This window comes from Heterocephalus glaber, unplaced genomic scaffold (genome assembly GCF_053883595.1).
Source record: "Heterocephalus glaber isolate CG9 unplaced genomic scaffold, H.glaber_assembly_v1.0 deba00000122, whole genome shotgun sequence".
NCBI lineage: Eukaryota > Metazoa > Chordata > Mammalia > Rodentia > Bathyergidae > Heterocephalus > Heterocephalus glaber.
This window is the reverse complement of record NW_028258138.1, coordinates 78,924,448-78,936,308: the sequence shown is the minus strand read 5'-3', so window position 1 is coordinate 78,936,308 and position 11,861 is coordinate 78,924,448. Positions and strand designations below refer to the sequence as shown.

The following is an 11,861-nucleotide window of genomic DNA, read 5'->3' as shown; positions in this document are numbered from 1 at the left end:
TGGGGAAGGACCATAACCCTGAGCAGCAGGCACAGAGCTCTCCACGACCCTGTTCCAGAGGCTCTTGGGTGTCCCTGCCAGGACTCCTATCTCTCAGACTCCAGTCTCTTGGTATCTGAGGCCCCAGGCAGATGTGCCCTAAAGGTTCCTGTCCCTAAGTGGGCAGGGAGAAGGCCCCACCCAGGCCAGGGCACAGGCTGTGTGGAGGCTGCTGTGGTCCCCAGAGCTCCTGCTTCCCGACCCTTGCTGGGTCACAGACACCTTGGGAAACTGCAGGAACCTGCAGACTCCACTCCCAGGAAAGCACCAGGCTCACCAAAGCTTGTGGACAATTTCGTGGAGTTTAAAGACCTCTTAAGGCTCCAAACCTGGATTCAAGCTCTGCCTTTGAGCCCAATTTATTTCTCAAGCATTCCCCAAGCCCATGCTTTGCTCCACCCCTGGAGTGGAAGGCTGCAGGGAGACGCCAGTGACTGCTGGCTCAGCCAGTACAGTCCTGAGCCTCGGGGTGCTGTAACCCTGGCACCCTCCCAGCCCGCTCCCAGGTGTTGCCATCTCTGCCTCACAGGTGAGTCAGCCTGGGATAGCAGGGTGCAGAAACCCTGGTCTGTATGGTGCCGAGACAGGACAGGAACCTGACGCATGCCCCCCCTCACTCCTCCCCCTCCCCTTCCCCACTGTCTCTTGCCTGCCACACTAACACATCCTCCCCTGAACACCCCATCCAGACAGCTTATCCTGCACCCTGCTCCAAAGATGGTGGCTCCATCCCTGTGTGGTTTTCTCCTTCCTCGTAGTGAATCTTTACATTTTTAATGGAAGAGTGGGGAATAATAAAATGAACTCCTGTGTGCCCATCAGCCCACTTCGTTATTTACTGTATTTTTCCCCATCATATGTCTCTCCCAAGCCCATGCTGGAGGGGAGAGGAGACTGTAATATTTCAAAAGGAAATCCGAGAGATCCTGTTATTCCCATGGGCATTTCAGTTTCAAACGGGAATTCTGTAACATAACCTACAAGCCCGTTACCCACCTGACGCACACGGGATTCTCTATTCTAAGAAACAGTCCATGTTCCTATGACCCTTGGGGGTCTTAAAATATCTTTATCAGAGTGGGTTTGTTTGAGTGGACCCCAACGAGACCCACATGTGGCATTTGGTTGCTACGTTTCTTAAATCACTAATATTTCCCCTCCCTTTTTTTTTTTAAGTTAATCATCTACTGAAGAAACTGATATTTGTACTTTCTGTAGAACTCGGGGCATCTGTGAGGACATCTTGTCTGGGTGGGAAATCAGCCTTTGATTGTCTTTTCCTTCAACAAAAGATGAAGAGGAATGCATTTGTTTTAGATGCACAGAAGATTAGACAAATGAAAGATCAAGCAATACTTATAGCAAGAAAAACAAAAAATCTAGGAAAGGAATTATAGTCCCAGTACTTTTTTTTGAGACGGTACAGATGTGTAATACAGGATGGCCTTGAACTCACTATGTAGCCCAGACTGGCCTCAAACTCATAGCAATCCCCCTGCCTCAGCCCGTGAGAGCTGGGATCACAGGTGTGTGTCACCACACCCATCATAGTACATTTCTTGAGTCAGGTTGAATAACCAACTTCACACTTCTAGTGTTTTAAATATAGAATAGTAACAGAAAAACAATGCAGGAAAACGTGACAAGAAATGTAAGAGCTAAGTCATGCTAGAAGTGGTGGTGCACAGCTGTAATCCCAGCATACTGGGAGGCTGAGACAAGAGGATGACAAGTTAGAACCTAGCCTGGGTAACTTAATGAGACTCTGTAGGGGGAGGGGAATCATATGCCCTTATAGTAGTCAACAGATTAAATGTAAAACTGGAAAAAATCTTACATTAGCTGTATAAGTCTGATGCCTAGAAGATAAATATAAATACCAGAAATAACCAAAAATACCAGAAAGAACTGAAAATGATTGCTTCTGAAATTGGGAGAGGGTGTGGAGTAAGGAATCACTGATTTTAAAGTATGAGGTTTAGTACAAAAAATACTTTTTAAAAAGATCGGGTCTTTTGAGCCAGGCATGGTGGTGCACACCTATAATCTCAGCACTTGGGAAACTGAGGCAGGTGGACCCCTCCAAATTCAAGAAGAGCATGGGCTACATAATGAGTTCCAGCCCAGCCTGAACTACATAGTGAGACCGTATCTCCAAAAAAAAATCAAAAACAAATTTTTAAAAAGAGATGGAGCCAGCGGGCCAGGGATTTAGCTCAGTGGTTTCGCTGCCTGCTGCGCAAGCACAAGGACCCAAGTTCGATCCCCAGTACCAAAAAAAAAAAAAGGAGAGAGAGATGGGGCTGGGGATTTACCTCAGTGGTTCTGTCGCCTGGCTCGAAAGTACAAGGTACTGAGTTCGATCCCCAGTACCCCCCCCAAAAAAAGTTCAGTTTTATTTAGTTGGTCTTGGTAGAGACTAAACTCTGAGAAAGGACAAGGTGAGACACCTGGAACCTAAGGTTTTCTTTGGCCTGTTTGGTGACCCTGTTGCTTCTGGTGCTCTCAGGGCCAGGGACAGCTGCAGAGCACAGAATGGAGCACTGCACCGTCCACACCTGCTCTGCCCTTTGTTTATTTGCTGCAGCCGGGCAGAGTGAAGAGGCCAGCCAGCTGTTCTGGCCACATCTGTGAGGGGTAGTTCGCCATTACCAGCATACCTCCTTTTCCCTTCTCTATCCATGGGGGCCTTGGGGTTCTTTGGGGTGAGAGCCCCCACAGCTGAAGTCCTTCACAGGGACCCCTGCTGGAAAGCCTGTTTCTACAGATCCTGAGTACAGGGCTGGAAGGCCCGGGGTCCACAGTCTCAGGCTCTTCGAGGGGACAGGATGGTGTCATAATTATCATCAGACCTGGAGTCTTCAGCTTGCCTGCTATAAAATAGAGAATATTATAACACATAGGGTTGTAAGAATTTTAAAAGAATAACACAGACTGGCACGGCTGTAATCCTACCACACCAGGAGGCCAAGGTAGGAGGATTGCAAACTGGAGCCCAGCCTGGGCAATTTAGAAACTTAGTGAGACCCTGTCTCAAAAATAATAAAGAAGGGGGCTGAGGATTTAGCTCAGTGGTTTCACCGCCTACTGCACAAGCTCAAGGACCCGAGTTCGATCCCCGGTACCAAAATATAATAATAGTAAAGAAGGGCTGGGAATGTGGCTCAGTGCAAAGGCCCTGGTTTCAATCCTCAGTACAAAAACAATAATGCAGGCCAGGGATTTAGCTCAGTGGTTTCGTCGCCCACTGCGCAAGCGCAAGGACCCAAGTTCAATCCCCGGTACCAAAAAAAACCAATAATGCGTGTTGGGTGTGTGGCAAGGCTGCCAGCAGGGTGATACTCAGTGCACTCAGCATGGACCACCACCCTCCCTATAGCTGGATCCTCCCCCCACCATGGGGTCTCCAGGATGGAGTAGAGACTCCTGACCCACTCTTGTGCCTGTGCCTCCTGCTGATGTTCACCTCCACTGCCATCCTCCTCTTTCCATAGATCGGCTTTCACCCTACCCTCTGGCTGGGATCCTAATTGCTCTGGCTTTTGTCTAGGATCTCAGAATGCTGCCAGTGGGCAGCTGGGAAACACAATAACACAATGAGACCAGCAGTGAACAGTGCTGAGACAACCTGGCACCCGCCCTCCTTGAGCAACTGGGAAGGGACCAGGTCAACTCTGAGCTCCAGGGGACTTACATCCCAAAGAGGGCTCACCAGTGTCCTGGGACAGGAGAGAGGTGGCTGGGACTCTCCCACCCACAGCAACTGCCCACACAGGGGAGGAGGACGCTGTCAGGAAGAGATACCATGTGCTGGTTTAAAGAGGATGGAGCTAGTAGGTTTTGCCTTCCACTGTTCCCATCATGTATCCTATAAAGCAAAGCATTGATCCAGAATAGCACACATAGTGTGATCACACTTGTGTGAAAGAACATATTCACGTGTGTTTTTGCAAGCAAAGGGAATAAGGCAGTGATCACAGTTGGTACATCTGGGAGGGCAGAGTTGGAGAGGCCACCAGTAAGACAGCTTTCTTCCTGAACATTTCTGTGCTGCGTGAATTTTTTTGTGTGTGCTACATGAATTAAGACAATCAGCATATGTCATTTTTACAATTCATATGACTAAAGCTCTTTGTTTTCTGTTTTTTGAGACAGTGTCTCATTATGTAGTTTAGGCTGGCCTTGAACTCATAGCAATCCTCCTACCTCAGCCTCCCAAATGCTGGGATTGCAGGTGTGCACCAACACACCAGCTAACAACTAAAGCTTGAATAACAATCTACCCTGGAACAATCTACCTTTCTCCAGGCCACTGAGTGAAGGCTTTGGTGGCACATCCATTGCTCCTGCTCATGCCCCTGAGTAGGCTGAGCTTAGTGATGGATTCCGCAGGTTAGAAACTGCCTGAACAGGGACCCGGCGTCTGACCTGAGGATGAGAACCATAGCTCCAGCCACAGCTCAGCCAAGGCTTGATCCGCTGGGCGGCCTGTGCATCAGCACAGACGCCAGAGGGGCCTGCGAGATAGTTCCTCTCTGCAAAAAGCTGGAGACAACCTAAGTCTCAGCCAAGAAGAAGGGATAGTGAAAACTACTAGCTGACCCTACTCTGGAATTCTCAACAACATATGCAGGAAAGAAAGTACATCTGTGGGTATTTGCAGAGGAAATGGGCCAGGATATATTGTGAAGTGCGGAGAGAAAAGGCAAGCTATAAAAACTGCAAATACAGCATACTCTAATTTCCATATAACACATGGAAACATAATTTTCCATATAACTGCACTGAAAGACATCCGAAGGACACACGTGAAGCTGTAGGCGGGATGTGCCCACGGGTGCGCGCGCGCGCGCGCGCGTGTCCCCCTGTGAGGATGCATATACATAGGAGTGAGCTCCTCGTCACATGAGGTATGCAAGCAGAGGTTAGGTTGCCCCATTTTCAGGGACACAGCAGAAGGTTTCCCCGAAGCCCTCTGTGATGAGGTTGGTCTTGCTCTGAACCCCGCGGGTCGGGCAGAGAGGAGCCCAGGCTGGGAGCAGCGTCCGCCCTGGGAAAGGGTTAAGCGGCCGGTGGTGGGCGGGCTCGCGATCGGCAGCGCCGGGCTCTGCTGGCCGCGCCTGAGCATCTCGGAGGATGCGGGCGGCGCAGGGACCGCAAGGTGAAGCCGGGCTGCGCGCGCCCAGGTGAGACGGCGGCGCGGGGGGCGCCGGGCACATCGCGTGGGCGGCTGGTCCTGCACGGCGCCCACCGCCCGGGACATTGCGGGCCGGCCCGGGCCAGGGAGGTAGCAGAGGTAACCCGAGACCGCCGCGCCCCCTCACAACCACCGCACTCGGGCTTCAGCAGCGGCCCAGCCCGGCCTGGGGACCCCGGCTGACCCGCAGTGCCCAGATGGTCGGAAACGGGTGTGGGGAATGGCATGCTTATCACCGAAGGCCCAGCGCAGCATCGCCTCTCCGCAAAGCTCCCTGGTTCCCCTGTGCAGGAGGAGCCGCTGTGGGCTCCAGGGCCGGAGTGTGGTCACCCAGCCCGCTTGGTGACCTTGGGCGAATGGATCAACCCCTCTGAACCTCAGTTTCCTGCCCTCGAAATGGGTGCAGTCCGTGTTAGATCTCTCAGCCCTCTCCCTGCCACTCACCCCCAGGCCCAACATTGGAGCCTAGGCCTCTCCAGGGGTGGAGCAAAGCATGGGCTTGGGGAATGCTTGAGAAATAAATTGGGCTCAAAGGCAGAGCCTGAATCCAGGTTTGGAGCCTTAAGAGGTCTTTAAACTCCACGAAATTGTCCACAAGCTTTGGCGATCCTGGTGCTTTCCTGGGAGTGGAGTCTGCAGGTTCCTGCAGTTTCCCAAGGTGTCTGTGACCCAGCAAGGGTCGGGAAGCAGGAGCTCTGGGGACCACAGCAGCCTCCACACAGCCTGTGCCCTGGCCTGGGTGGGGCCTTCTCCCTGCCCTCTTAGGGACAGGAACCTTTAGGGCACATCTGCCTGGGGCCTCAGATACCAAGAGACTGGAGTCTGAGAGAGACAGGAGTCCCAGGTGGGGCGGGGGCAGGACAGGAGATGAGCAGTGCCCAGGAGGGTCAGGAGAGGGAACCTTCCTGGAGGAAGAGGCGCCTTGACTTACCTGAACCAGGTGCACTGGCCTCCCTCCCCTCCAAAACACTAGTCAGACCAGGTCGCACCTGTGTGTCTATCTCCAGTGACTTCTAGGGGCACTTGCAATGAAATCCAGGTGCCTTATGTTGCCTGACAAACCCCTTTTCGGTCAAGCCCTGCATTCTTGATTTTAGCTTCTGCTATTTTGTCCTTTGCTTGCTGGCCTCCCTCCAGCAGTAATGGGGATTGAGCCCAGGGCATGGTGAGCTACACCTCCAACCCTTTTTTATTTTTTGAGACAAGGTCTCACTAGGTTCTCCAAGCTGGCCTTGAACTTGTGATCCTCCTGTGCCAGCCTCTTGAGGACTGGGATTACAGGTGTTTGCCACTGTCCCCAAAGTGTTCTTCTTTTGCTTTTTTTTGTTTTTTACAGTACTGGTGATTAAATGCAAGGCCTTCTCACTGAGCTACATCCCAGCCTTTTAGTTTTTGAGACAAGGTCTCACTAAGTTGCTCAATTGCCCAGCTGAGCTCAAACTTAGGACCCCCCTGCCTCAGCCCCCCAGAGTGCTGGAAGTACAAGTGTGCAGCACTACTTGCAGCTTCTGTTCCTATTTCTTAAATCCTCTTAGCTCATTCTCGCTTTAGGGGTTTTGCAATTGCTTGTCCTGCTGCCAAATGCTTTTCCCCCAGCTCTTCATACTCCTGGCTCGTTCTCATTGGGCATTTAGCTGAAATGTCCCCCTGTGAGGGCTTCCTGGTATGTCCTGTGTAAACAGGCTCTCAGGCCTTCCATCTCTTCACCTTGTTTTATTTTCTTTATAGTTTACCTTATCTAAAATTACTAGAACGCCAGCTCCCCGAAGACAATCCTGCCCCTCCTGTCCACTGCTAACCCCTGCCCTTTCACATGGTATATGTGCAACTTCCTTGTTGCAGCAGTGACCACAGAGATGGAAAGCTCTCTGGACGGAGTGCAGAGTGAGGGGCTGTCGTGCTTCCTAAGCTCCAGTTAGGCCGGGGCCTTTTGTGTTTTGTTGGTTAAGCCCCACCAGAAGCCCCTTGTTGGTAGGGGCTCATTTTGCGAAATGACAAAGCCATGACACAGAGAAGTGAAGTGACTCACCCAAGAAATGGCCCCTCTGGGATTCCTGTGCAGGCCTCTTTTCTGAGACAGGTGCCCACCCTGCTTTCTCTCTACCTCTCCTGCTAGAACTGGGCCATCAAGCAAGAAGCTCTCTCGGGGGCAGAGGGGAGCAGTGGAAGGTTCTGAAGCAGGGCAAGTGGCATGACCAGTGATGCAGGTTTTGAGGCTTTAAAAACAGAGAAGATGCTGATTGTGTTTTCTCCTTTCTTTCCCCCAGCCCCTGAGGGAGCTCACAGGAACCCCAGCCCTCACCTGTCTTTAGGTTCATCCAGTGAGGACTGGCATTTGCAGGCCCTGCACCAGACACTGAAATAAACCATGGCACCCCATCCATGGGGCCACCTCCTGCTGCTGTTGCTGCTGCCATTCCTCGGGACCAGCTCCACCCTGGGCAGGGGTCTTTCCAGGCCCCTCAAAGACACAGAACCCCAACTCATCCCAGAAGCCCACACCAAGGACTCTGAGCCCCAAACCTCTGACTTCCTGTGGCAGAACTCTAGACACTCTGGTAGCCCCCAGGTCCATGCTGCAGGTCCCCAGAGGCCTGCAGACTCTCCCCTGGGCCCAGCCCTGCCTGGACCCCATGCAGCCCCTGGGGCTCAGGGAGTGCAGCTCCCCATGACTGACAACCTCCAGCTGGCTCGAGAGCCTAATTCTCCGGGCTGGATGGGATCCCCCAACACTCAGGAGCCTTGGGAGCAAGACACACCTATCCCCCTCCCAGTGGGTGCCCCCCACCTTAAGGTTACCCCCACACCTCCCAGCCTCCAAGTTAGGCCACCCACAGTCCCTCCTGCCCCCTGGGAGCCCCAAGCCCCAGTGGGGCAGCACCCACCTAGAGATGGGGATCCCAAGGCCAAACCTAAGACTGGGACCCCTCAGGCTTCTCCCTCAGACCCTCACCACACACTCACCACACTGCAGGACCCTCACCACACTCTCCTGCCCCAGGCAAGCACAGTCAGAGAGCCAGTGATGGGAAGACAGGGCAGGCATAAGGGTGACTCCCAGGAGGCTGCCAAAGGCCGCCCTTCCACCCAGGAGGACCCAGAGGTCCCTGATGCTAGCCCTGGGCCCGCTGACCCCAGGGCCCAGCCAGACCTGGCACTGGCTGGAAGCCTTCCTCTCACAGAGGAGCTGCCACCTGAACCCCCTAAGGCCGGTGCTGGAGACACCTGGGACATCAGCTCCCCAGCCCCCCAGCCCAAGCAGATGGACCCTCCTGATATCAAGGGTTCCCAAGGACCCCATTCCACAAATGCTACAGCCTCAGATACTCTGGATGGGCAGGTGAAGCCAGGTGGGCATCAGTGGGGTACTGAGCTGGGCAGCTGGGTGCCCTCATTCTGACAAATGAGGGTGATTCCGCCTCCCTCCTGAGGGAGTGAATTTGGGGTCAGGCAAAGTAGCGACAGCTTTTGTCATTTCAGAGACAGCAGTGATGAATGGAGCAGAACCCATCTCCCCGCAGCGGGTGAGAGGAGCGGTGGGAGCCCCAGGAACCCCCAAGTCCCTCGTCCCTGGCCTCTCAGACCCTGGCCCAGACACAAACGGAACAGAGAGCCCTGTGAGGGTCCTGCAGCCAGGTGAGGGCACGGCTCCTCGGGGAGCCTCTTTCAGGGGAGGGAGGCCTGTGTCCAATGCCCAGGAACCTGTGTGAAGTCTGTGAGGGGAACAGGCCCCGGGAGTAAATGAAGACAAGCACCTGCTTAAAGGAACTGGCCAGGACCTCTAGGTCACCGAGAAGAACCAACAGAGTCACCTGGTGCTCTGGAAGCAGGTATATATCCTTTGGGGGCCAGAGTGTTGTATGTAACACAGCTATGCCTGGTGCAGAGATTCTCTACCTCTGGCAAATCACTTTTAAAAATTTCAGGTGGCACACACCTGTAATCCCAGCACTTGGGAGGCTGAGCCAGGTGGATCACTGTGAGTTTGAGGCCAACTTGGACCACATAGTAAGTTCAAGGCCAGCCTCTACATAGTGAGACCCTGTCTCAAAAAAAAAAAAAAAAAAAAAAAAAAAGCTGAGCCCTAACAGGATGCTGACAGTAGGCACTGTGCTAAAGTGACTCCATGAGGTAGGTGCTATCTCCATTTGACAGGTGTGCCTGGAAACGTTAAAGAACACACAGTCCACACTAGAGAAAGCTGAAGAATCAACAGCACTTAGCAGAGGCTATTTTAATACTGTTCTTATTGCAGATGAAGCCGAGGAGTGGCCCCGGCGGCCCCAAAGCCATCCCCCAGCACCCCCAGTCCAGGCCCCCTCAACATCTCGCCGAGGCCTCATTCGCGTCACTACCCAGCGAGCCCTGGGCCAGCCACTAGCTCCGGAGCCTTCGGCCAGCTCCACCGCCTCTGCCCCAGCTTCCAGCCCCCCAGCCAACGCCACCGCACCCCCCCTGCGCTGGGGGGCCCTGCGGCGGGTGCTGAGCTTTTCCTGGGAGCTGCACGTCTACGGAGTGGGGGTGCTCTTCTTGCTGCCCGCGTTATTAGCCCTCGTCACGCTGGCCGCAGCCATGGCCGGGCCCCGGCTGGCGCTAGTGGCCGCTGCGCTGGTGCTCCTGGCCTCGGGGCTGCGCTCGACGTACATGCTCACCGACCCTTACGGCTCGAAAGCGCGGCTGGGCGTGCGCGCTGGCCTGGTGCTCTACAACCTGCCCTTCCCCTTGCTGCTCACGGCCCTGGGAGCCCTGACCCTACTTGGTCTGGGCTCGGGGCTGCCGCTCCCGCTTCAGAAGCCCCCGCTGCTAGGGGCCTTGGCGCTGGTGCACGTCGCGGGGCTGCTCGCTGCAGACCTGTTGTCTTCGCGGCCTGTGCTCAACCTCCTGGTGCAGGGCCTGTCATGCGCCTGGGGCGCGTCCCTGGCCTTGGGCACGCTCTGCCTGTGCCGGCGTCGCCTGCTGGATCCGCCACGCGTCTGGGACACCAGCCCAGGCCCGCGCCTACTGGCGGTGGCAGGCTCGCTGGGGCTGTTGGCCAGCGGCCTGCAGCTGGCGGCTGCGCTCTGGCTGTACCCCGGCCCCAGCCGGGTGGGCCGCTTCTCGTGGGCCTGGTGGGGCGTGCACTTCTGGCTGCGCCTGCTGGAGCTGACCTGGGCGCTGGCGCTGGCGCTGTCCGCTGTAGCCGCCGCGCGCCCCCGGCCGCCCACCGAGCACGCCTGCTGGGCGAAGCTGCTGCGCCTGGCGTGCCCTGCGCCGCCGGGCAAGACCGAGGTGCCAGACCGCCCCAACAACTGCTATGCTGGCCCCAGTGGCCTCGGCCAGGGCGGCCTGAACATCAGCAAGAGCCTCATCCGCAACTCGGCAGAAGGGGGGCCGCCGGCCACTCGTAGCTCGGGAGCTTGGGGCTCAGCTGTGTCGCTCGGACGCGGCCCACCAGGTGGCCCGGGACGGTCCCGCAGCAGCGTGGGGCCGGTGCCGTCGCTGTCCCTGAGCGAGCTGGACCTTCAGCCGCCGTCGCCCATCAACCTGAGTCGGAGCATCGACGCCGCGCTCTTCCGAGAGCACCTGGTACGGGACAGCGTGTTCCGGCGCTGCGGGCTGCGCGGCCTGGCCTCCCCACCGCCCGGGGGCGCGCTGCGGGCCCGCCGGGGCAGCCAGCCGGATGCCCAGACGGAAGCGGGGTCGGTGCTGCACCACACACGCTGCCGCTCGCTCAGCGACCTTCGCGGCCCGGGGCCACAGCGCGCTGCGGGCAAGACTGACCAGGCGGGGCCTTCCGGGAGCTCCCTGGACAGCTTCTCCCGGGGCTCGCTCAAGATCAGCTGGAACCCGTGGCGGCACGGGCTATCGTCCGTGGACAGTCTGCCCCTGGAGGAGCTGCCCAGCACGGTGCAGCTCCTGCTCACCCTGGCCCTGGCCCGGCACGGGGATCCCCGGTCCGAGGTCCCACCACGCAGCAAAGCCGGGGACTCCCGCAGCGCCTCCAGCGACACCATAGAGCTCTGAGCCGGCTTGGGGTAAGGCCCGCAGGACAGCCGAGCTTTACACACTGGCCCACTACAGCCCCGAAACAGCCAGGCGGGAACCCACAATCCAGCTTTTCTTTTTTAAATATCTCTATTTTTTTCAGCAGGTATTGTACTCAGAGGCCGTGATTTACACGGAACACAGGGTGAAGGGCATGGATTTGGGCATGGGGAACAGGGACCACGAGACTACCGGGTATGGAGAGGTGCCAGCTCGTCCAGACTGTCCTCTTTGTGCCAAAGAAATAAACCCATAACGTTTGGCTCTCGCCTCCCTCCCGTGGCTGGGAGACCCAGCCCTCGGGATTCAAAGCCTGTGTGTGGGGAGGGAGGCCTGGCAGAGGAAAGTGCTCCAGGCTTTGGTGATTACCCCTACCAGTGTTTCCCGGACCACCTCTCCTTTAATTCTCACAGACTGGAGTGCAGTATCCCCTCACCCATGTCAGGAGTCATGGTGGAGGTCATCTGCCCATGGTCCGCCTACAAATGACAAGTGGGGCTGACTGCAGGAACTTCCACTCCTGAACTGTCCCTCTGTGCCCCTTTGAACACTGCTTCAGGGACCATCCTTCCTCCTTCTCAGGCAGCCATCATTTTCCCAG

The 11,861-nt window shown here is 55.9% G+C and overlaps 1 protein-coding gene across 6 annotated transcripts; it reads left to right on the top strand.

The window, feature by feature from the left end:
• The first annotated feature begins 4,869 nt into the window (after positions 1-4,869).
• Positions 4,870-11,522, top strand: Prrt3 (proline rich transmembrane protein 3). Of its 6 annotated transcripts, none has more exons than XM_004835320.4 (5): positions 5,134-5,225; positions 7,504-8,586; positions 8,717-8,872; positions 9,492-11,250; positions 11,367-11,522. In XM_004835320.4, exons 2-4 carry the CDS (start codon positions 7,605-7,607, stop codon positions 11,237-11,239), a joined length of 2,886 nt encoding a protein of 961 aa, XP_004835377.2. In that variant the 5' UTR covers positions 5,134-5,225; positions 7,504-7,604; the 3' UTR covers positions 11,240-11,250; positions 11,367-11,522. The 6 variants fall into 6 exon arrangements, with proteins under 6 accessions (XP_004835374.2, XP_004835375.2, XP_004835377.2 ...); XM_004835321.4 differs by having other exon boundaries at positions 11,364-11,522; XM_004835317.4 differs by lacking the exon at positions 5,134-5,225 and adding an exon at positions 4,870-4,949 and having other exon boundaries at positions 9,492-11,522.
• The last annotated feature ends 339 nt before the right edge of the window (positions 11,523-11,861 follow it).